General features: G+C 34.5%; 1 protein-coding gene across 5 annotated transcripts in view; it reads left to right on the plus strand.

Annotated features, from left to right (window-relative positions):
- RAPGEF2 (Rap guanine nucleotide exchange factor 2) overlaps positions 1-24,534 on the plus strand; it is a 205,849-nt gene that overhangs the window by 113,211 nt on the left and 68,104 nt on the right. For all 5 annotated transcript variants that reach the window (XM_032224681.1, XM_032224678.1, XM_032224677.1 and 2 more), the window contains 9 exons: positions 5,392-5,523; positions 11,260-11,437; positions 15,744-15,880; positions 17,378-17,536; positions 18,483-18,635; positions 21,195-21,359; positions 22,579-22,686; positions 22,786-22,989; positions 23,300-23,408. In XM_032224681.1, coding sequence (XP_032080572.1) covers positions 5,392-5,523; positions 11,260-11,437; positions 15,744-15,880; positions 17,378-17,536; positions 18,483-18,635; positions 21,195-21,359; positions 22,579-22,686; positions 22,786-22,989; positions 23,300-23,408 — 1,345 coding nt within the window. The remainder of the gene's footprint in view (positions 1-5,391; positions 5,524-11,259; positions 11,438-15,743; positions 15,881-17,377; positions 17,537-18,482; positions 18,636-21,194; positions 21,360-22,578; positions 22,687-22,785; positions 22,990-23,299; positions 23,409-24,534) is intronic.

Consider the following 24,534-nt stretch of genomic DNA (forward strand, 5'->3'; position numbering starts at 1 on the left):
TCTAATTTACATGTATACAAATTGTTGTTTAACAATTATAACAATTTAACAGTATAACAATCTATTAAGCATAGATATTATTACATCCTTTTTATATAAAACATATTAAATTTGAAGTAAATTTATATTATGGCATTTCATTATATCATCCTGAAATCATCCAATTATATTACATCTTTATATTCTATTCCATATAGAATTATTTATCTTTTATAAAAGGGTTTGCAACATCGTCTCCATCAGCCTCACGTACAGTTTGTATAAAATTTCATATTATCAATCTAGTATATTTAAATGCTTTATTATCATTATTAATCATTTATTTGACTGTAGCTATTATTACTTTGTCTTATACATAGTACTCAAAATTTAACTACATTTACCTAAATTTTATTGTGACATTTCATTTCATCATCCTGTATCCTTCCAGAAATAGTGCAGTCCAATATCTCTTGCCATTTGTAGAATCTGTATTCTAAGTGATTTTCTTGATAAGTCTTATGTGGACTTCTCTTGACAACTTGTTATTCATTGCATATCTTATAAAGATTTGAAACCCTCTATCTGTTCCTTTCATCAGCTTGACTTTTGTTACCGCTGGTGCTTCTGCCGAAATTACTCTCATTGTTTCTGTGGTGTTGGTTTTTTGACCTGGAGTATCTAGTGAAGCTAACACAAGACATGCTTTTTTAGCAGCAGTGATTATCGCTTAAAATTTATGGGGAGTCCTTGACTTATGACCATAATGGAACTTGTATCTAAGTTCTAAGTTCTTACTCCTAACGATTAAGCAATTCAGTCATTAAGTGAGTCACATCTGATTTTATGACTTTTTTTGCCATTGTGGTTAAGCAAATTGCTAAGAAAATAATCATTATGTGAATCCATTATGTCCTAGAATCATTTGATTCTGGGACACTGCAATCTTTGTAAATATATGCTGGTTGCCAAGCACCCAAATTTCAATCTATGTAATCATGGGGATGTTGCAGTGGTCAGAAGTGCAAGGACTAGTCATAAATCATTTTTTCAACCTCATATTTTTGAACAGTCATATGATCATAAGTTGAGGACTTTGTGGAAGATGTTGGTATAATTATGTTGCTGGTATAAGGTCTGAGCCATAAAGTAGTGAACTCTGATATTTCAGTTGTGATAGTTCCAGGGCTTGAAACAATATGAGCGAGTGACTAGTTTGAATATTTGAGAAAGTAATAGATGCCTAGTTGGGCTACTGGGATGTTTCCATATAGTTTTACACTGTTTTACAGGCTGTGAGTTGTGTTGTCTGCATCTCAAAGTGAAATGCAAATGGTTCCTGTAGTTGCATTATTTTGGAAATGCGTTCATACTCCCATACCATTCAAAGGATGTTCATCCCAAAGTGCATAGCTAAGTATCTATGGAGATTCTCAGTCATCAAGGTCACGGTTGTCCCAAAGGTGTTTTTTCGAGGCAACTGGACTTTCTTGTTTTTCCTTGAAGTCATTTCACTCCTCATCCAAGAAGCTTCTTCAGATCTGACTGGATGACAGGGAATAAAGGATTTATATTCCTTGCAGACAGCTGGTCATTTGCATTCTTTTAGAGAGTCATTGAGGACACTTGGGGGTTTGTCTGTGTCCTCAAGGTCACCTGAGTAGTGACCTACTTAATCTGTATCTAAGAATATATTTATGATTATATTTAACTAATAATTACAAGTGAAAATATTTAACAAAGTTATGTTTCTCTTTTCCCTGTATTTCTTTAATAGCCCACCTCTGTGAAGTGTGAAGTGTGAAGTGTGAAGTATTTTATCTATGTAGTTACAGATGTGTGAAAAAGTCCTGCACGCTTTCAGTTTTAAACTATATTTACATGTTCAATCAACTTTTCATTCATAGAAACCACATAAAATTAGTACTTCGATGAAAATTTCTGTAGTCGGATTGAGATGCATACTTTTTATTAATATAGCCAAAGTCTTTTTAAGGTTTTGAGTGAGTTTATGCGCTAAAACAAACACAACTTGAATTTTTGAGAATGTTAGGAATGAAAGTAGCCAATTAGCAGCGAGTTTTGTCTGACCAATCAAAATGCACAGAGGCTAAATCTATGAACCAATCAATGTTGTCATACTCTCTGACTATAAATAGGCATGAAAAGCATCGAGAAATTTAATTTAGCTCTGGCTGCGGGCAAGGATGAAGGCCTTTGCTTTCACCAGTACTGAGCAGCGGCATCGCATCATTGTGCTTCATGAAGAGGGTTACTCCTGTACAGAATAGCCAAGAGAGTGAAATGCCATCACACCACAGTGAGCAGAGTGGTTGAAAAATACCAAATAACTGGTTCAGTTGGTGACAGGCTCCGCTCTGGAAGACGAAGAAGGTCGACAAAACGGCAAGATTGGGCTCTGAAACACATTTCAATGGCTGACAGGAAGCTCACCTCACCTCAGATTAGAAGAATTTGGGGTGAAACATGTGATGTAAAAGGGTGCACAAGCACAGTGCATCTCAGGGTGCTTACCAGAGGGCTCAAAGGCTGCACGGCTCCAAGTAAACCTTTACTCACAGATGCTCACCGCTCTCGTCGACGTACGTGGGCCAAGAAGTATGTCAAGTGGACCAACGAATAGTGGGCCAAAGTCATCATCACTGATGAGAGCAATTTCTATTTGATTGTGAATCATAAGTATGTCAGAAGATTTCCAGGTGAAGAATTTAGGCCGTACTGCCTGAATCTATCTGTGAAGCATCCATTGAACGTGATGATCTGGGGTTGTATCACTGCTTCTGGTATTGGTCGGATAAAAATTGTGCAGGGAATCATGAATTCCAAGCGGTATGTTGAAGTCCTGGAAAAGACCATGCTTCCTTCAGTTCAGCAACTTGTAGGGAAGAACTTTTACTTCCAGGATGACAACACTCCTTGTCATCGAGCCAAGTCTATCCAGCAGTGGCTGAAGAAGCATGGTGTTCAACTCCTGGATTAGCCAAGTCAGATCCCAATTGAGAACTTGTGGGCCAAGATTGGTTACAAAATAAGCAAGAAGCATCCGAGGACCAAGCAGGAGCTGATTGAATCCATTATTGCAGCCTGGCACCATGTTGTCACCAAAGATCATGTGCAAAACAGCCTATGCCGAAGAGATGCTGCCTCGTGATAAGCAATAAGGGCTGGCCAATTTCATATTAGTAATCATGTTTCCTTACCTAAACGGTTCTTTTCAGGGCCACAAACAATAAAAATGTTAACAAAAGACTAGCATCGGCCTTAGTAATTGCAACACGTATGCCACTGGGTATGCATCAGTTAATCTGTTTTCATAGTCATTGTAAGCATGCACTGTAAGCATGCAAGAAAATTCACAATCCCCATCCAAACAGCACCAAATTGCAAAAAGCTTATGCTTTTCACTTAAAACCACCAGTATTTATTTAAATATATGCAATTAAATAATTGCATAGCAGTTAGCATAAAATATCATAAAATCAATGGCCTAGCCAAAAAATGTCATAAACCGTAAACCGCAAATCGTGTAGGACTTTTTCACACAGCTGTATATGAGGACATAAGAGAGGAGAAAAGTGTGTTTAAACATGCATTGAATGACTATAATACTGTACATTTACTGATCTGATTAAATGCAGACCAAAGATGGAAAGTACTACTATCAATATTAGCTGAATTTCTTTAGGTTCAGCTGTGAAATATCTGTGTTCTTGTTTGAAAATGTCCTTAAGCTCTTTGAATACTTCAATTTGGGAACATTTCAGTTGAACTGAGCTATGTCTCATTCTGTATACTGTTGTTCAATATTTGTGGTCCATGTGGTCCATTATTCCATGCTTGGTTTGGTTCCAAAACCAAAAATGGTCAGAGAGGCAAATTGAGAGGAGGCATAAAATACTTTATTGTGTGTCAAAGAGAGGGTCAGAGTTGCTGGTACTTCTGGAAATTCTAAGTACTGTATTTTTCGGAGTATAAGACACACCGGAGTATAAGACGCAGCAAGATTTTGAAGAGGCAAATTAAAAAAAAAAGATTTTTGCACTCTGCAGACCTCCTGAAAACGACCCATTTTTGGTTTTTTTTTTTTTAAAAGGCATGCACAACCTTTAGGAGGCTTGTAGAGTGCACCTGGAGCTGCCTCCCCCAAATGAGCAAAAAACAGTAGTTTTTCGCTCATTTCTGCCCCCCCCAGCCCCCAGAAGCACTCTGAAAGCTTCCTAAAGGCTATGCATGACCATTTTGGTGAAGGGGCGGAATTTCGGGAGGCAAAAAATGCTCTATTCAGTGTATAAGATGCACCCAGATTTTCAGCCTCTTTTGAGGGAAAAAGGGGCGTCTTATACTCCGAAAAATACAGTAGCTAAGGTTCCCAGGAAATAGAAAAAAATGTACATCAGAATTCTCAATAAATTTGCACATACTTGGTACAAATAAATTTTCAGACAGACACTTTTGAAAAATTTATTATTGTTATTGAATACATAAGATTAATTCTTGCCATTAGAGATTAAAGAAAATATTACATGTTATAGCAGTTTTTAACATGCTTTTTCCAAAATAAAGAATTTGTAAATTGTGTACTCTTTTTTTTAACAACAATTTTTTAAAATCATACTAATATGTGAGGAACACATGAAAAAGCATTGCTAAGTCTAAAATATTAGTACAGTAAGTCATCAATGTAAAATACCTTAGTTCAGCAGAATGTAGATGTAACAAACAACAAAATTTTTCTGCTAATATCTCAGATAGCAGAAAAAAATCTATTTTATTGATTTTTAAATAAATTTTGATAAATTGTATCAATATATCTTTTGTATAATGTTGTTGTTGTTAAACAATGTAAATTGACTGAATATAAATTTTACTGTAATTAATATATAACACATAGCTTTCCCCTGATAAACTGAAGGTTACTGTATTTATAATGACTCTCTGTAGGCATCAGAAAGGATGGATACTTATTCCAGTAACTGAAATATTGTTTCTAGTTCTGTACAAATCATTTATATTTAAAAATTAACAGGGGCTCCACTCATATAAATCAGTACCTGTAATCTTAATTGCACTTATAATACTCCTATCAATTCTAAAACTCGTAATGATTTCAGTAGAAATTACTGCTAAATAGAGCTTATTGAAAGGTCTGTTTTAGATATGCATATTTCTTTCTTTGAAAAACAATAAAGGTTGCTGATGTTTAAGCATAATGAACCTTCAAGATTTTCATCTATGAAGTATTGCATTTTAATATTTCTTCCCATATTCTTAAACCATGAATATACTTAATAATTTGTTCATATCTTAGTAAAAACATTATTGTGAAGTTTTAAAAATTTTATGAAAATCTTTGCCATTAAACCTAAAGATATGTTTCTCTTCTGTCCACAGCTACCTGCAGATTTTACAAAACTGCACCTCACTGACAGTCTCCACCCACAGGTGACCCACGTTTCATCTAGTCATTCAGGATGTAGCATCACTAGTGACTCTGGCAGTAGCAGTTTATCTGATATCTATCAGGTATGCTACACCTGTTTCTCATTCACAATTACAATCTTTATATTAAATATCCTTGTTGTATTATTTTGCAAATCTAAGCAGAATTGTGAAATCAACCGTGTATTATGTTGATGACAAACAATTACTGACTATCCAAGTAGTAGCAACTAGTACTGAAAATTATTGAAAGATATAATTCACCAGCATATCAAGGATTAGAGGGTATCTGCTTACAGAAATGCTTATGTATCTATCCATTAATGTTCAAGTTATATGAACATGTGTTGGAATTTTGAAGCTGAAAGTTTGATTCATATCTAGTTACAATTATCAGCAAGTATATTGTGGCTAAACAACACTTTGCAGCATGCAGCAGTTATTTTGTCATATATATTTCTATTTGCTTTTGGTAGAAGAGCTTGTTTGCTTTGACTATTTAATAATTGCCCAAAAAGTCTAAAAGATGTATCATAGAAATACTTTACATGTTTTTGTGTTACTTGTCATACAACTAAACAAACTCAGATTCTTAGCTTATGGTTTTTATGGGGGACCTATTAGATATAAAATAGTAACCCAGAAGTAATTTCAATATTTATAAATGATACCGAGAAAGCTAGTTTCCCATTAAGTGTGAGAAATACAAAGTAGAGTTTCCATTAAGCTGCTGGAAGAGTAGGAAAGTCGGAGAAAAAGATGAATTTTAAAAAAGAGGCTGTAATATCTTCATTCTATCTGAGGACAATCTCCTACTTGATGTGGTTTTAGTCAATGATAGCTATGTTGTGGTTTTATTACTGACTAAGATTAAAACCTTATCAAAAAGTTCATTGCCCAAAAAAGATTGAATTAACTAAGAGTGGAGAACCTGTTTCCAGCCATTATTGTTCCTGCAAACCGATGATTGCATAATAAAGTTATAAAACTTAGAGATAATTTCTAGAAGTTCCCCAGTTTTGTAGAACCACTCAACATTTATTCTCTTTATCAGCGAGTATAAATATCGACTGAAGCTAATGAGCTCTTTCTATCTCATTGTTATTAGGAAATATTAGGGTATATGCAAATACATCTCTCCCAACCCAGTTAAGAATATCCTGTGATTAGAGCCTACACATCATGTATTCCAACTTCCAGGCAATTCAGTTTCCACAGTACAAGATACAGTTTTAGACTCTGATATTTAGCCATTCCTTAGATGACTTCAGTCAAGGAGACTCCATTTTATCTTTAAACAATCTTTCATGTGAAATGTCTCATGCTGTTAGGAAGGTTCTCATACAAGTCAGTTGATAACTGCTTCTCTGCAATTTTAATGTCATGCTATAAAACTCTTGTTATCCTTCTGTTTGCAGCTATCCAGTTCTTTTAACTATTTTTCATAGGACTTAGTTTTTATTTTGTTGTCATTCTTGTTAATCTTTTTTGGATGTGGGAATCAGATTAGTCAAGTTTTACGTAAATGTGATGTTAAAAACTAAACAAAGTTCTTAACGTGCAAGCTAATTTGTTAAATGAAGAGAACAAAAATCTACTTTATGTTTACTATTTTTTTTATTCACCCAATTTAAGCATTGGTTTAGTTATAAACCAGAATTTTATGTTACTAACTTACATTCAACTGACAATTGACATCTATATCTTTACAGCTGCTGATAGCTTATTAGTTTTCCCATACCTTATATTCATGGTGATAATAATGAAGTTTTAAAAAGTTTGAGCATGCAGAACTATTTTTGTCATCTTCAGTATTACCTATCCCTTCCACTTGTATGGTTTCAGATTTGATAAACACCCGCTATCTTTTCATCAAAATCTCCCTCAAGATTGAACCACTGCCAGTAATGACTCCTTGTGGATTTAGTTGTTTAATTAGCTGTGAATCCATCTAATGGTAATGGCCTCCAACTCTTTCCCCCTCCTATTTAATCAGCAAGCATATTTTAGAAAATCTCAGGATCAATGTGCTTTGCATTCTAAATATTCACTGCACTAGCTACTGTAAACTTGATGAGCCGCTGCTTGCTCTTATTATTATATTTAGTATATGCTCAAACCAGCTAGAACTTTTCCTGACATTAACATCACTTAGATTAGACTGCAGATTTCTGGATGTGTTTCTTTGGGAACATTGACCTACCTCTATTATCATCCAAAACCAGACTCCATAAAAGAGAAGGTGGAGTTGCACTGTATATAAAGGACCACTATATTGCTACAGAAATACATGAAACCAAAGATGAAAACCTCATAGAATGCATATGGGTCAATACAAAAAAAAAAGAAAAAAAAGAATGACATTGCCAAAGGTGTATACTACAGGTTACTCAACCAAGCAGAAAAAATTGATGTCCTTTTTGGTAACCAACTAACAAATATATGTAGGAAACACAAATATATGTAGGAAACACACTACAATAGTAATGGGGGACTTAAATTACCCTAACGTCAATTGGAAGATAATTCTGCACAGTGAGAAATCAAATAGGTTCCTGACCAACCTAGATAACAACTTCGTTGTCCAAAAGTTAGAGGATAAAACTGGAGGGGCAACCATACTGGACTCAATTCTTACAAACAGAGAAGAAGTGATAGAGGGGTTGAAACTGCAGAAACCGTGGATGAAAGTGACCATGTCATACTGGAATTCAACATAATGCAAACACAAGCAATAGATCATAACGATATGAGAGTCATAGATTTTAAAAGACTGATTTTAACAAGCTCAGAGAGAACTTGGTAAAGATTCCTTGGATGAAAATCCTAAAGGGGAAAACAAGAAGCTTGGGAAACACTGAAAAATATGATCATAAAAGCCCAGACCAGCATAATACCACTGAAAAAGAAAAACAAGATATCCAAGAAGAAACCAGCATGATTGCACAAAGATCTCTTTGACAAATAGAAAGACAAAAAGGACAAGTTAAAAAAAATGGAAAGACGGACACATAACTGTTCTGACCCCCTCCTCCGTCCAGTAACGAATGCCGAGACAAGTTTAACTGGAATGTACTTTAATTAGCAAAGCACCAAAACCTCGGGGGCTGAAAGTCAAGCATAACAAACAGATAAGGACCTCGGCAGCAACTCAGACAAACTCAGGCAGCAATAAACACAGATAAGGCTTGGCAGCAATCCAGCCTGCCAAGCTCTCAGTACTGTCCTCCGACATTCAATCCTGCGTTGACTTCTACAAAGAGGGCTGTGTGCACAAGTAGCTTTTATAGTCTGGAGAGGAGCCTAATGACCACCAGCTGAGCGCAATTACCTCCTGCAATTGCATAATTGTTCTTGATGCTGAGTAGCTCTTCGATGCCGGGCATCCAGGAACAACTCACTGCTGGTTTCTGGATCACTCTCCTTTGTCTCCTCCCCACTGGTCCAAGGCTCAGGCGCCACCTGGTGGCCAACCAGTCTCTCTGCACCATGCTCGGAGTCGGAACCCTGTCCAGGGTCCTCCACATCCTCTAGGGCCGATTCATAGGGCCCCTCACTGTCGGAGTCTGTTGGCAGCTCCAACGGCTCCTGCTTCGCCACAACACATAACTAAGGCAGAATATTAGCAGATAGCCAGAATCTGCAAAGATGAAGTCAGGAAATCAAAGACTCAGAATGAACAGAATGACTTGCAACAAAAGTCAAAGATAATTAAAAAAATGTTTTTTCCAACATATAAATAAGAAGAAAAAAATCAATGAAACAGCCGGTCCACTAAAGAGAGAAGATGGCAAGGAAGTAACAGGCAGCAGAGAGAAAACAGAACTGCTTAACTCATTCTTTGAATCAGTCTTCACGCAAAAAGAAATTATAGCCCAATCTACCAAAAACATAACTGTAAGAGATAGACTAGAAATAAAAGTTAAAATAAGAAAAAAAAATGGTAAGAGAACACCTGTCTGATCTTGATGAATACAAATCATCAGGATCTGATAGAAAAATTGCGGAGCACCGGGGAACTACCAGAGGACTGGAAAAGAGCTGATGTGGTTCCCATCTTCAAAAAAAAGGGGGGGGGACAGACCCAGGAAACTACAGACCAATCCAGCCTAACATCAATACCTAGGAAGATACTGGAAAAGATAATAAAAAACAGATCTGCTAACATCTAGAAACGAGTAAAGCAATAACTAAGAGTCAGCATGGGTTTGTTAAAAGTAGATCATGCCAAACCAGTCTTATTTCATTCTTCAACATAATGACGAAATTAGTAGACCAGTGAAATACTGTAGACATAATATACTTGGACGTCAGCTATGCATTTGACAAAGTAGACCACAACCTACTTCTTGGTAAGCTAGAAAAAAATGGGATAGATAGTATTCACCACCAGATGGATTTGTAACTGGCTGACAAACAATACTCAACGAGTAGTCTTTAATAGTACTATGTCTATATAGAGGGAAATAAGTAGTGTTACCACAAGATTCTGTCTTAGCCCCAGTACTTTTCAATATCTTCATAAACAACTTAGATGAGGGAATAGAAGGGGAATTAACCAAATTTGCAGATGATACTAAGCTGGCACGAATAGCCAACACCCAAGATCCGTGATGGCGAACCTATGCGTGCCGGAAGTGGCACACAGAGCCATCATTCCAGGAATGCCAGCCATCACCCATTGCTCTTCCAGGTTCTGACCTGCACACTCACATCAGCCAGCTGGTCTTTGTGCGCATATTTGTAGGTCAGAAACTGGGAGCTCAGCTTCCCGGCACATGCCTGCCTGCCAGGGAACTGCTCTTCCGGTTTCCGGTGCTTCCCTGTGTGCGCTCCTGTTTCGGCACTCAGTACTGAATAGGACCGCTAACACTGCCCTAGATGTTAGGCTCAAGATCCAGATGGATCTTGACAGATTTGAACACTGGGCCCTATGTAACGAAATGAAATTCAATGTAGAGAAAAGTAAAGTCTTACACTTAGGCAAGAAAAACCCAAAGTACATGTATAGATACCAGGCTTAATAGCAGTAACTGAGAGAGGGATCATGTATTCTTAATGGACAGCCAATTAAATATGAGCCAACAGCGTGTGATGGCAGTCTAAAAAAGCCAGTGCAATCCTAAGTTGAATTCTATTTTTATATTTTTAATTAATAAAATTGAAAAAATAAACTTCCATTTTTCTTATATCTCTACAGTATTTAGTAATTTCTGTTGTTTAAAAAAATAGGAAAGTGGCCTGGGAGGTTAAAAATGGAAAAATCAGAGTCAATTGGGCATTGGTTATGGGTTGAGAAAATGATTGAGGAATCCCAGAAAAGGAGCATTGGGCAGAACAAATGAGCAGCTGTCAGGCCATAAAGCTGAGAATGAGAAATTAGTGTCTGTATAGCTATAATAGGTAGTGGCAGGTTGTGATGTCTGGGATCCTTGTTGAGATAGGAAAGGATTTGCGGCTGCATGTGCTACCACTGATCTAGTATACTCGTATATCCCATTGTACTTCAACAATAACAACAACAACAGCAACCTTTGAGGGCTGTAGATATCTTTAATAAAATTATCAACATAAATATATCTCAAAACATAAAAGTGATTTATTGAAATATAATCTTTTCAAATATCACTGTTGCTTCTGAACTTTCACTGAAGTAAGTTTGGTCCTTAATATTTACAACATGTTGGGTTTTTTACTTTAGGACTTATTTTCACAAACATCTGAATAAAAAGTAATACATCAAATCCATTAATTTAATGTTTTGATAACATCATAGAAATCCTACAATCCTTTGTCCTAAATTTTATATTATCATTTTAGGCCACAGAAAGTGAAGCTGGTGACATGGACCTGAGTGGATTACCAGAAACAGCAGTAGATTCTGAAGATGATGACGATGAAGAAGATATTGAGAGGGCTTCTGATCCTTTGATGAGCAGAGATATTGTTAGAGACTGTCTAGAAAAAGATCCAATAGACAGGACAGATGATGATATTGGTAAGCTACCATTGACACCAAAAAGAAGGAAAGGAGGATATAAAAACTGAAAAACTTTTGATGAAATATTTTCTGTTTCAGAATGTAACTGAAGCAAATTATTTCCATGAATCAAAATAGAATTAACAAAACAAAACGAAATGAAATGAACATGTATATGCATGCAGTGATAAAACCTGTTGGCTTTCCCACCTCATTCTCTCCATTTCTATCACATTCAGTCTTTACTGAAAATATTTAAGGATTCGTATTTTTTGCTTCAGAAGTTTTCAGTGGTAGGAGTAGAGCTTGAAATACACTAGAACTTTAAGCATTTAACTTTAGTTTCTCGCGCACAGACATGCATGCATATATAAAATTAAAAAGGTCAATAAAACTAATGCAAACCAATATAAAATAGGAAAAAGAAAAGAAATCAACGAGAAAGCTTAACGTGCAAGAAACATAAAAGTAAAAAAAATATAAAAGAAAGAAAAAAGGTACATAGAAGTGGCTTCCAATCTTCACAGCAGTTATAAGTACAATTATAAATGTATGTCTTTCTCTATGGTTATAACATGATGGTCTTTCTATAATGTATTGTGTTTGATCATCAAAACCATAAATCATGAGCTCATTTTTTTTCTTTTTTATGAAAAAAAGTCATAAGAGGTTTCCAGTGAGCAATAAAATTATTTTCCCTCATAGAAAAGTCAATTTAGCTATCTTGGCAACCTTCAGCAACCATTCCTCCATTTTGAGTAATATTGAAACTTTCTGTCTTTGTGCATACAACAATCTAGCTGCAGTTATGGTTTTTAAAAACCAAGTTTCATGACTTTTTTCACATCAATTTCAAAAGAAAAAGCTTATGGTCTTAATTGTATATTAATCTTTAAAAGCATCCGAATCAGTATATCTATTTGAATCCAAAATTTTATAGCTTTTTTATATATCTACCAAACATGATAAAATATTCTTATTGTTCACATTTCTAATCTTGGGGTGACTTTGTACATTCTAGAAAATTTCTCTGGTGACATACAGTATACCAACAGTATAGAATTTTATAAAAATTATCTTTAAGATTATAGCATAGTGCAAATTTCAATCTTTTCAGCCATATATTTTTCTATTGTTGCCCCTGTATATTTGTCCCACCTGTATATTGTCCCACCAAAATTTTAAGCATACTTTATCATACATTATTTCCCCTGTTGTTCTTTTAAAATTTAAATAAAATTATATTTTAGCAATTACATGTTTATCATTTGTACATAATTCTGTTTCACACTCAGTCTTACAATGTTCAAAGCTATACATTCTTTTATTTACTTTAAATATTTCTAATAACTGTAAGTAAAAAAAATCTGACAATTATATCAACCTGCCACCAATTTTCTTGACTTTATTTTACTTTCCTATTGACAACATTCTAATATTTCTTTGAGAACTTAGCTATTTGTATTTGCTTCTTAACTTGCCTATAAAATGATTCTTATTCTTAAAGCCATAAGGGTGTTTTCAGGCACACCTGGATTTGTATCTATTCTATATTCTCAGTATGGCACCTCTAACAAAATGATTATAAAAAGGCACATTAACATTGCCTTTGTTGTACCACAAACATCTATGCCACTTAAATGTCAGATTGTGTCCTTATATTCCAAAGCAGCACTCTCTGTTTCAAACAAGGTAAAAAATACAGTTTCAAATCAGGTAGACCTCAAGCCGGCTCCTTTCCTTTGCAATTTGTAGCACCTTATATTTAACTCATTTTGTTTGACCAAATTTAAATAAACTCTTCGGTCACTTTTTAAACGGTAGATCAATTTTCAAGACAGGTTTTGTCTAAAACAAAATCATTAATCTAAGCAAGACATTCATTTTTATCACAGAAATTTTCTTCACAATGACAGTTGTAGTTTTCCCCATCTCCCATCTAAAAATGTTTTTAGCTTCATTTTATGTTGTAATAGTTATTTTGAAATAACATAGTTTACATTTGCCATGGTGATAATCAGATCTGTTATATTCTCTTATTTGCCAGTTCTGCTTGATCTGTATTTTTAATATCTACTTCTATTTGGTAATCTTGAAACTTGCTAATGCACCAAATTCTTTTAATTTCCCCTTTAATGTTTCAATTCCCTTTAACGGATCTTCCCAAATCAACACGAAGTCAATCTTTAATTTACAAGTTTATTTTGTAATCTTTGCTCCCACAATCCTATCATCTTGTCTTATGTCTTTGTCCAGTATTTCTTTCATGCAATGATGGCCTGCTTTGTTTTTTTGTATTTCACATGTTTTGTTAAACTGCTATTAATAACTATTTGTGCTTTCTGTGAAGTGTAAATCAATCTTACCCATTTTTAAAGTACTCACCAACATTCATAATAGTTCAAAATCTTGTACAGGAAAGCACAGTTCAAACTGTCAAAGGTTTTTTCCCCCTGAATCTAAGAAAATCAGTGCAGTTTGTTTTTCATTATGATGATTCAAGTATTCCAGAATATTTTAAGGTTGTGCTTTAACTGTTTTTTTTTCTGTAAACACATTGATACGTATGAACAAACTCTCGCAAAATTATTTTCAGTTTGCCAGCTAACGTTCTTGTGAATAACTTGTAGTCAGTATTCAATAATGATACTGGTCTACAGTTTCTTGTTAAAGTCAACATTTGTCCCTCTTTAGGCGTTAGTGGTATTTTGGCCTCTTTCCAAATTTCTGCATCTTTCTTCCTTATGAGTTCATTATGTTTTATAAAGGTTGTAAAAGTTCGTCCTCAAAACAATTATAATAAGAACCTGATAATTCATCTAGTCCAGGCACTGCTCTTGATTTAATATTTTTATAGCTTCAGAATCTTCCCCTATGGGTCCATTCATAATCTCTCTGCTTCTCTGTAATCCTTCATAAATTTTCTTTGAATTTTATCTATTTTTTTTCTCAGAGAGATGTCATTTCCTTTATAGAACTTGGAATAATATTGATGAAATACTTTTTGTGTGGCTGTATCCATTAATACAATACCTTCCTCTTGTAGTTTCAATTCTTTTTTTTTTTTTTTTTGTAATTTATATGCCAACCACTCCCTTGGTTTGTTTGCAAACTCAGTTTATTTTTTGGTTTATATATTTTGTTTTTATTTTATTTCTTCTATTGTTAAGTTACAGTTTTTTAAAGCTGGGGAATCAGGCAACATTTATTATCTATAGAATTCATTATCTATACAACTATTAGTATGATTTTTATTATCTATACTGTTAAGATTCTTGTATCTGTAACTTTTAGTTGGCCAAAACAGTGCATCATAGGGCAAAACTTTTTCACACAAAATACCTCAAATGGACTAACTTACAAAATGTGTCAGAATCCAGAACCCATTACGTCTCTGGAATTTTAAATAACTTTCCCAATACATTAGAGGCTCTGCTATTGTTGAAGGTATTGAGGAAGCTGATAAGGAATCTAATAGCCCTAAATTAATAACACAACAGGTCAAGAAGTATCTAGGTATTTTTATTATTAAAATAAAATTTATATTTAATAACATGAAAAATATCAAGGGGAATATATTTTTCCATGTCTGTTCTATGAACCAAAATTATCAGAAGATTATAATGATAAGTAATAATATAAAAATATAAGTATAGTCAATTCGCAATTTAATGGGTTTATATGCCGCCCAATCCCGGGGGACTCAGGGTGGTTTACAAACACGAATGAAATAAAATAACACACAGGGGGAGAATACAAACAATACAAGCAATATTAAAAACACAACATACATCTGGTTTAATTGGGGGTTGAACCTGATTTGAATCAGGTCAAATAACATTTATGAATCTTCTAAAACATTAAATGCTTTTGGGATGTGTGTGGAAACATATTTGCTTCCTTGCTATAAATCACTCAGCATTATAGATAAAAAACAAGATCATAATCTTACATGTGACAGAACATACATTTTTTTCAGCAAGTATAACATTCTATTAAGATAAAACTGATCTGAATGCCAATAATGTCTGTCAGTGGGCCCTATTAACCTAATATATGCCCAATATGCTAGAAAGGTACATGCACCTAGAAACATGCCAGGTATTTGATTCATGAAATTTGTTTTTTTTTTCTGAATATGATTCATTTATTTTTTTAAAAATTGTAAAATGGCTTATTTTTATTTTTAATATTAGTTTAAAGAGTTTGTGGCAATTGTAAACTATGACATGGAATATATAATACAATAGATGGAATATTTTTAATTACCTTTAGTAAGATTACATTGCATATACATATATAACTGCTATATTTTCTTTTCTAGAACAACTCTTGGAATTCATGCATCAATTACCAGCTTTTGCTAACATGACAATGTCAGTGAGAAGAGAACTCTGTGCTGTGATGGTATTTGCAGTTGTAGAAAGAGCAGGAACCATTGTTCTAAATGATGGAGAAGAAGTAAGTAGTATTTGTAGCTTCTTCTCAAAGTAACATTAAATTTATTTCATTTTACTTCATATAATAAATAAATTATTCATAAAAATCATAGATACATTACTGAACATAAAATACATGCATTGGGTTACAGTATTAACATTAAAATGATCAATACACCATTTTTGTATGTATTATGGAAATGAATTTCTTCATTCAAATATAAATAAATCTCTGAGTAGATACCACAGGTAATTTGAAATGTATGTGATTAAAATACTGGGATTCTCTATCCAGATCTTACTTTGTGTAGATTATAGCAGAAGTAAATCTAACTGTAGATAAGCAGTGTGTCTGTAAAGCACAACTACATGACTTTGTGACAGCAATTCCTACAGTTCTGGCTCCCATTGTTAACTGAATGCCATAATCATTAGATGAGACAACTTTCTGCTGGCTTCCCACAGCCAAAATCAGCTTGCAACTAAAAGTTACAAGTTCCAGGCTGGCAGGCAGGCTGAGGGAAGGATCAAGGGCAGAGCTGGGTTTCTGCCAGTTCATCCCAGATCGGGCGAACCAGTAGTGGTGGCAGCGGGAGGCTCCATCCACCCCACCCCCCCAGACATTTCTGCAAACAGGTAGTAAAATAAATTGAAACTCACCAATGAGCAATGGGGTGTATGGGAGAGAATCAGGTAGGGCTATGCCAAGGCAGGGGAGAGTATGAGAGGATGCATGAGAGATGTGGAATGGGTTGAAGTGGATGCAAGGTTGTGTGCAAGTGCTATAACATGAGTCAGGGACAGTGCATAAATATGTGAGGGTGTGTTAGAGAAGCTTGGGTCAGGACATGAAGAGGAGTCACAGGTCGGGGAAAATGCAGCACAGGTCAAGAAAAGTACATGAGGATGCAAGTGAGTACATGAGAGGTGAGACGTGGGTTGCACAGGTGCTACAGGAGTATGAATGGCTACTATGTTGCAAGTGCAGAGGGACTAAGGTAGGGTACAGAGTGTGGGGGAGACTGAGCCCAGTGACATGGGACATGCATTGCCAGCTTCCCCATTGATTTCTGGGGAAGCCTGCAGAAAAAGTTGCAAATGGCAATCATGGAGCGCTGCAGTCATTTGTAAACATGTATCAGTTGCCAAGCATCCACGTTCAGATCACGGGGTGCTGGAATGGCCAGAATTCTGAGGACTGGTTATAATTATAATTCATTGCTGCCGTAACTTCGAACATATGAATGTCCATATATTGGGGACTACCTATTACTTTATTTACCCAGGAAATAGCTCAGAAATGAGACCAGAATATCGTTGGGTATCTTTATTTTTTGTCGACTGAATGTGTAAATTGTTAGGTATTTAATTGGACTTAAAGCACACTCATCTTCACCTAAAAATTTGTATCCTATTTGATTCAGTGTATTGTTTTTTCCCTATTTGCAAGCATTTATTAGAAGAAAACTGATAATGTAGTTTTATCTTGCTTATCTGAAATAATGTGCTTTGTTTTTAGCTTGATTCCTGGTCTGTTATTTTGAATGGTTCTGTAGAAGTAACATATCCAGATGGAAGAACAGAAATATTATGCATGGGAAACAGTTTTGGTGTTTCTCCTACTATGGACAAAGAATATATGAAAGGAATCATGAGAACCAAAGTGGATGACTGCCAGGTAGAATTCAAAATCTGAGTGAACCATTAGAAGAGTTTACAAATTTATTATGATTGGACATTATTAAATCTCTGTGCCATTTGTGTTTCATCCCACTGCCGCCAGAAATAGACTTTTGTCCTTTCTTTTCAATTATCAGTTTCATCCTATGTCTCTTGAATAACCTTCTATATATACAGATTACAGACTTCCTAGTTGTCTGAATCTTACTACATCTATATATCAATATGTTCTTGGAGCCACCATTCATAAGTGTATATGTGTTTGCTATAATTCTCCAGAAAAACTGTCTATATTTTTTTCAGAAATGGATTGAATTCTTTTAACATTTCTCTAAGTAGGCACTTCCCTCTGCATGACTAATTCCCCACCTAGCACAGGTGAAAAGTCCACATATCTGGAAAATGCCATATTTGCATTGAAATTTGTTTATTCGAGAAAAGGAAGGGATTGGTAATATGAGATTGTTGTGATAGTATTTATTCAAATTGAATTAATTATTGATGCATTCTCATAAACAAGAAACCTAATACAGTTTTCCTAGTTTATACAAATACTTGAGGTAGCAGTAATTATTATTGCACATTCCTCTTCTAAAAAAGTTGACCTAATTTGCTATTCTAAAATCAAACAAAGATTCTAGAAATATATTGGATTTGACTACAGAGTATTAAAAATAGCATAAATACATTAACTCTGCTAAGATTGTAAGTGTAGCTATTGTGTAATAAGCACATTGAAGTTATAAATCTTAATTTTGAATGGAGATCCAAAGGTTTGTGATGAATGCTATTTATTTTTATTTTTTCTATTATGCCTGAATTCTCACTTCATAATTTATATTAGGGAATTAAGGATAGCACTGTAGCTTTAAAATTTTAAATATCGTTGATGTTTGGATAAAATTCAAAATAATTAATGCGCTGTTGCAAACCTCTGTTCCCAGTTTGTATGCATAGCCCAACAAGATTACTGTCGCATATTGAACCAAGTTGAAAAGAACATGCAGAAGGTAGAAGAGGAAGGGGAGATTGTTATGGTAAAAGAGCATAGGGAACTGGATCGCACTGGAACAAGAAAAGGTCACATTGTTATTAAGGTATTATTTTTTTTACATCACCATGTATGTAATGGGGAAAAAATGAATACTGTTTACAGAATATTTGTACATTAATGCTATAATATACAAATACTGCCTTATTTTCAATGGTTTTAAGCATTTGTAATTTTTAAGAGAAAACTGAATTCTTAGATATATTCAAATTATACATGCAGTTTCCCTTTTCTGGTTAAGTATTGTTATGCCGAATCCAAAAAGGAAGTAATCTATAGTAGATGTCAATCTCCAAAAAGCAAGAAAGATATGTTGTGACCCTACCATGTAGGTTTATTTATTTTGCTAAACTAAAGCATACCAACTCCCCCATAAAGCATACACTCTGAAAACTATTAAGGAAGAGCTGTCTTCACCTTTTTTCTCTCATGCAAGTTCTCTGAACCAAATTGTCTCTTGACTGAATTCTTTGTTGGGAATCTGGACTACATTTTATCACATTAAACAAAATGTAAGGAGCGAGATAAAGAAAAAAAATGAAGCTAAAATTGTTTATTCCAGCACTATTCAGTATAATACTATATATAGCTTTATTTCCCACCTTTACTTGCTTTACATCCTCAGTCTCCTTCGAGAATCTCCTCAATGCCATCTATTATGTTCTGATCTTCCCTCCTTTTCTCAGCCTATTTCCTTTTTCTGCCATATATTTTCTGCAGTTTAATCCACATACATTCTCTTGTGAATAGTAGTCACTCACTTCAGCCCATACCTATTTGATATCTATTGATTCTTGAAATTATATTTTACTACAATATTTACACTTCCCAAGTACTCATTTCCACTGTATTCACCTTACTTTAATGTTTCTTCTGTATTCTATAAAATACTCTAATCTCAGTACTCTATAAAAGAAGTTGGCAGAAGCAAGATTTTATATGCAGCCAGTTTCATATTTTTCAGGAAGCATTCTTTCCTCACAACAGACCAGATACTATTCCTCAGTTTCTAATAACACTTGCAGATCCTAAGATATATAGATTTCACCATCTTTTGTAAATACTCTACAAAACTACAAAATGTATCTGTCTAATCTGGTTTTTTCCCCACATTTCACTTTCAACCAACCCGTCACTTTAACATAATCATGAGGATTTTTTAGCTATCTCTCTATAAAGGGGGTACTTGCCTTACTCCCTCGTCACAATTGAACTACCCTCTTTTACTTTCATGCCTATTTTAGTTCCATTAAATGCCACTCTTAGGGCATAACCTATAATCCCACATACATCCAAAAATTTCATAATTCAAAAGCTTTATCATATGCTTTCAGTAAATGCACAATAAATATTCTTCTTACATGAATGTCCAATATGACGGCATAATAGCAATAGCACTTAGCACTTAGACTTATATGCCACTTTACAGTGCTTTACAGCCCTCTCTAAGCAGTTTTTTTACAGACTCTACGGACCCCAACCATCTGGGTCCTCATTTTACCCACCTTGGAAGGATGGAAGGCTGAGTCATCCTTAAGCCTGGTGAGATTCGAACTGCCAAATTGCAGGCAGGCGGCCATCAGCAGAAGTACAGTAGAAATTTCGGTCACAACTATAATCCATTCCATGACTTGGGTCGCAACCCGATTTGGTCATGTCCAGAAGTGAGATTGACTGTACAAAAAAAATGGTGTAGAAGGGAAGATTGCCTTAGTTGGGGAAATCACCATGGTTGTGTTTGATCGAATATTTGTTCGTGACCAGATGCAAAAAAAATGTTAATTAAATATTATAATTAAATATTGTATTAAGAGCCATAATGACACAGTGCTTAGAATGCAGTACTGTAGGCTACTTCTTCCGAATGCTGATTGCCAGCAGTTCAGCTGTTCATTTCTCACTGGCTCAAAGTTGACTCAGTCTTCCATCCTTCTGAGATGGGTAAAATGAGGATCCAGGTTGTTGGGGACAATATGCTGACTTTGTAAACTGCTGTAAAGCACCGTGAAGTCATATGTAAGTTTTAAGTGCTATTGCTGTTGCTACTAACTTTTATAGTTCATCTTGGGTTTGGTCTGAAGCTTTTATGTAATGCTTTAATAAGTTATAGAAGATGTAGACTAAAAGACCAGCATTATTTATATTCACACTATATACAACTTTTTTTGATATATCCAAAGTTAGTAGTGGGCAGTTTTAGCGAAGTTCAGTTTCATTGCAAGAATTTCCATGATATTTTAGCCAAGCTAGGATCTGTATTTTAAAAAACATCTTGCAAATTATTATGCAACTTCCACAAAAAGTTTGTGTGTGTGTGTGTGTGTGTGTGTGTGTGTATCTCACACACAGGACAACACTTGTAGTAAAACTGAACTTTGCTAAAACTGCCCGCTACTAATTTTGCAGGTAGCAGAGAAAGTTGCATATAGCATGAATGATTGGTCTCGTGTGTGTGTGTGTGTGTGTGTGTGTGTGTGTCATATGTCATTGTCCGATTTTAAATATAGTCTAATAAAGATTCCATTCTGTTTTAAATTTGGTGAAACAAATAAGATGCAAAGAAATACACATTCATTTGTTGATGTTTGAATATTTACTTTTACAGGGAACACCGGAGAGATTAACAATGCATTTAGTTGAAGAACATTCAGTAGTGGATCCAACTTACATAGAAGATTTCCTATTGACATATAGAACCTTCCTTTCGAGCCCAATGGAAGTGGGGAAAAAGTTATTGGAGTGGTTTAATGATCCTAGCCTCAGGGATAAGGTTGCATAAATAATTTGCTTCTATGTTCTTATTTTAATTGTAATGTATTTGGATAGTTTAGATGGGACTGGTGGGTGGTGAGTGACAATAATTTTTTCAGGTCAATGGAAAAAAATAGCATCTAACATATTTATTCATTATATCTAACACAATGTCACATAGTAAAAACTATTAATTTTTTCCATTAGAAAGAAAAAGTGCAAACTCTTTTTCTAGATTTTTTTTAGTAGAATTTTCATGTTTAAACCTTTTTGGTTGGCTGTTTTTTTTTCCAGTTTTGACATTTTGTTAGCTTTATTACCACCATTTACATGCAAAGTTTCCTTAATATGGAATGTTAAATCTTGTATGCTCTGTTCATCTCTTGTTATGATTTAAGAAAATATTGTATATACTACATGTAGATTTAAGCAACATGCTCTGTTAGAAGATTTTAATTAATATCGGTAAATTGCAAAAAAAAATGGAATTTAATAGGTATTAAATAGTTTGAAAGCAAATTAAAACATTAAACTCAACTTTTCCAAAAGTAAAGCCTGTGGGAAGCAGTCATTGTTCCAAAAGGTATATTCTGCAGCTTGTGAACAATGAAGAAGCTCTGCAAATAGCTAATTCTAGCCATTTTAATTAGCAAATTAAGAATAGAACATTTTGTTGGAACTGATAGGTTACTTATTTATTAGATTCATATTGCTGCTCAATTTGCAAGAATAAAACTGGGCGATTTACAATTTGAAAAAAACTAGAAACAAGGAATTAAAAATGAAATAAGAGATAATGTAAAATAATGTAATATAATAACTTTCAGAACTTACAAAACAGGATAATTGAATAACACAAATAACAATAATAATAGTCAGTTAAAGCCAATCAGCATGTATCACATTTAAGGGATTTTCATTTTATATAGGCTTTTCCAAAATTCTGGTCAAATTATTGAGAGGAGAGCTGGGATTTAGGACTTTGCATGAGGACTTTACATATGGGTCAGGACAGTCTGAACCTCAGCTATAAAATAATAAGCTATAGGATAATCAGAAATTTAAAAGGACCACTAAGTGGGCCACTAAGACTATGGTTTGGTGTTTTTTTAATATTCATGTACTCTTATAAAAATGATGAATTTCACATCATTCTATCAAGTTAAATGTCATTAACATTAATTCGCTGAATGTAATATTTTTATATGAAATGTAACACAATTTTATATTTCCTTCAGGTTACACGGGTAGTGTTATTGTGGGTGAACAATCACTTCAATGATTTTGAGGGAGACTCTGCAATGACTCGTTTTCTGGAGGAATTTGAGAACAATTTGGAAAGAGAGGTATAAATAGACCTCTAAACAATGAAAGAAAAAAGTCTTGGTGCTCTATTAAGAATAATATTGAAATTAACGGCTATAAATTAATATTTTTGCTTGCAGAAAATGGGTGGACATCTGAGGCTGTTAAATATTGCATGTGCTGCTAAAGCTAAACGAAGGATGATCACATTAACAAAGCCATCTCGGGAAGCTCCTTTGCCTTTCTTACTACTAGGAGGATCTGAGAAGGGATTTGGAATCTTCGTTGACAGTGTAGATTTGGGTAGCAAAGCTACTGAAGCAGGGTTGAAACGTGGAGATCAGGTATGCAAATTAATGTTTGAAATGTCAATAGGCACTTCCAGAAAAAGACAATCTTTAGCTGTTCCATTTTTATATGAAAAGAGGGGAAAAAAAGGAGTAGGAAAGTCCAGGAGATTTGCAGAAAGGTTATCATTTCTGGAACACTGGGAATTTTTGTGAATGAGACAGTCAGTTACAGAGAGAAGAATATTCTAAAAAGATCAGTTGAATGTGAACTCCTTGAAAACAAATAGGGCTGTTTTTATAATATATTTTAAACTTCTGATTTTTCTAATTTGCCAGTATGAGACTGTCTTGTTTCTCTGTCTAGATATTGGAGGTGAATGGCCAGAACTTTGAAAATATTCAGCTAGCAAAAGCCATGGAAATTCTTCAAAATAATACCCATTTATCTATCACTGTGAAAACTAACTTATTTGGTAAGTATTAATGACAAAGTTGTTATCTTTATTCAAATAAAGTTTGTTAAAAATGTGATGCAACATTTATTTAATTAAGTGGCCTGTATACCACCAAATACTACATGATTCTAACTCACTAATAACATAATGACTTAAAACACCACTGGTTCCAATAAAATGATCATGATGATTAAAGAATAAAATAAACTAATCCACAATAAATAAATTAATATGTAAATAAATGCTATTAAAAGCTGCATAAACCTGCAAGCATTAACAATATTTGTTTGTATATAAAAGCAAGCAGATTTTACAATTGAACAAATTAATAAGCAACCTGGCTAGGTTAGTACAGTTTGCAACACAAGTATTGTTAACCGTAGGACAAAATCCCCATTCTTCATATCAATGGCAAGAACAGTGAAATTTATATACCATGCCATAGTGCTTTACAAGACCCTCTGGGCAGTATACAATGTCATATTGCACCCAGCAATCTGGGTCCTCATTTCACTGACCTCAGAAGGATGGAAGGCTGAGTCAACCTTGAGCCCATCAGAAAAATTAGGGGCTTGAGCAGTGCATGAAAGCAAAATGGAAATGTCTGATAACTATAAATTATTTATTGCCATTGCATATCACATTAAAGTCAGCAAAAAGACAATGAGATATGTTTGCTTATTTACATTTCATGTTTCAAAGAGGGGCTCTGGGAGATACACAATATAATCAATATATGAAACAGCATATAAAATTAACAATAAAATATTAAGATTAGTTTAAGGAAAAAAATAAAATATTAAAACATTATAAAATTCCAAACAAATAAAAATAATTCAAAGATGGTCATTTAACACTGGTCAAAATAAGGCAAAGAGGGGGCTCTCATGGCACCAGCATGGACCTTTTTGCCTTCCATGCCCTTGCAAAGCCAGGTTTTGGCCTCTTTATGGCAAGCCAGGAGAGTGGGGCCTCCCTTACTTTTGAGGAAAGGATATTGCTTAATGTATGGATAGCAACAGTTGCCTTCTTAGACTTCGTTGGAGCAGCTTCCATATACTTTGAAGGGTAGCCCCCATGTAGAGCAGATTGCAATAGTCCAATCAGAAAGTGACTAGGGCATGAATGAAAAAATGGAGAGCCT

The sequence above is a fragment of the Thamnophis elegans genome, chromosome 9 (genome assembly GCF_009769535.1).
Source record: "Thamnophis elegans isolate rThaEle1 chromosome 9, rThaEle1.pri, whole genome shotgun sequence".
Classification (NCBI taxonomy): Eukaryota; Metazoa; Chordata; class Lepidosauria; order Squamata; family Colubridae; genus Thamnophis; species Thamnophis elegans.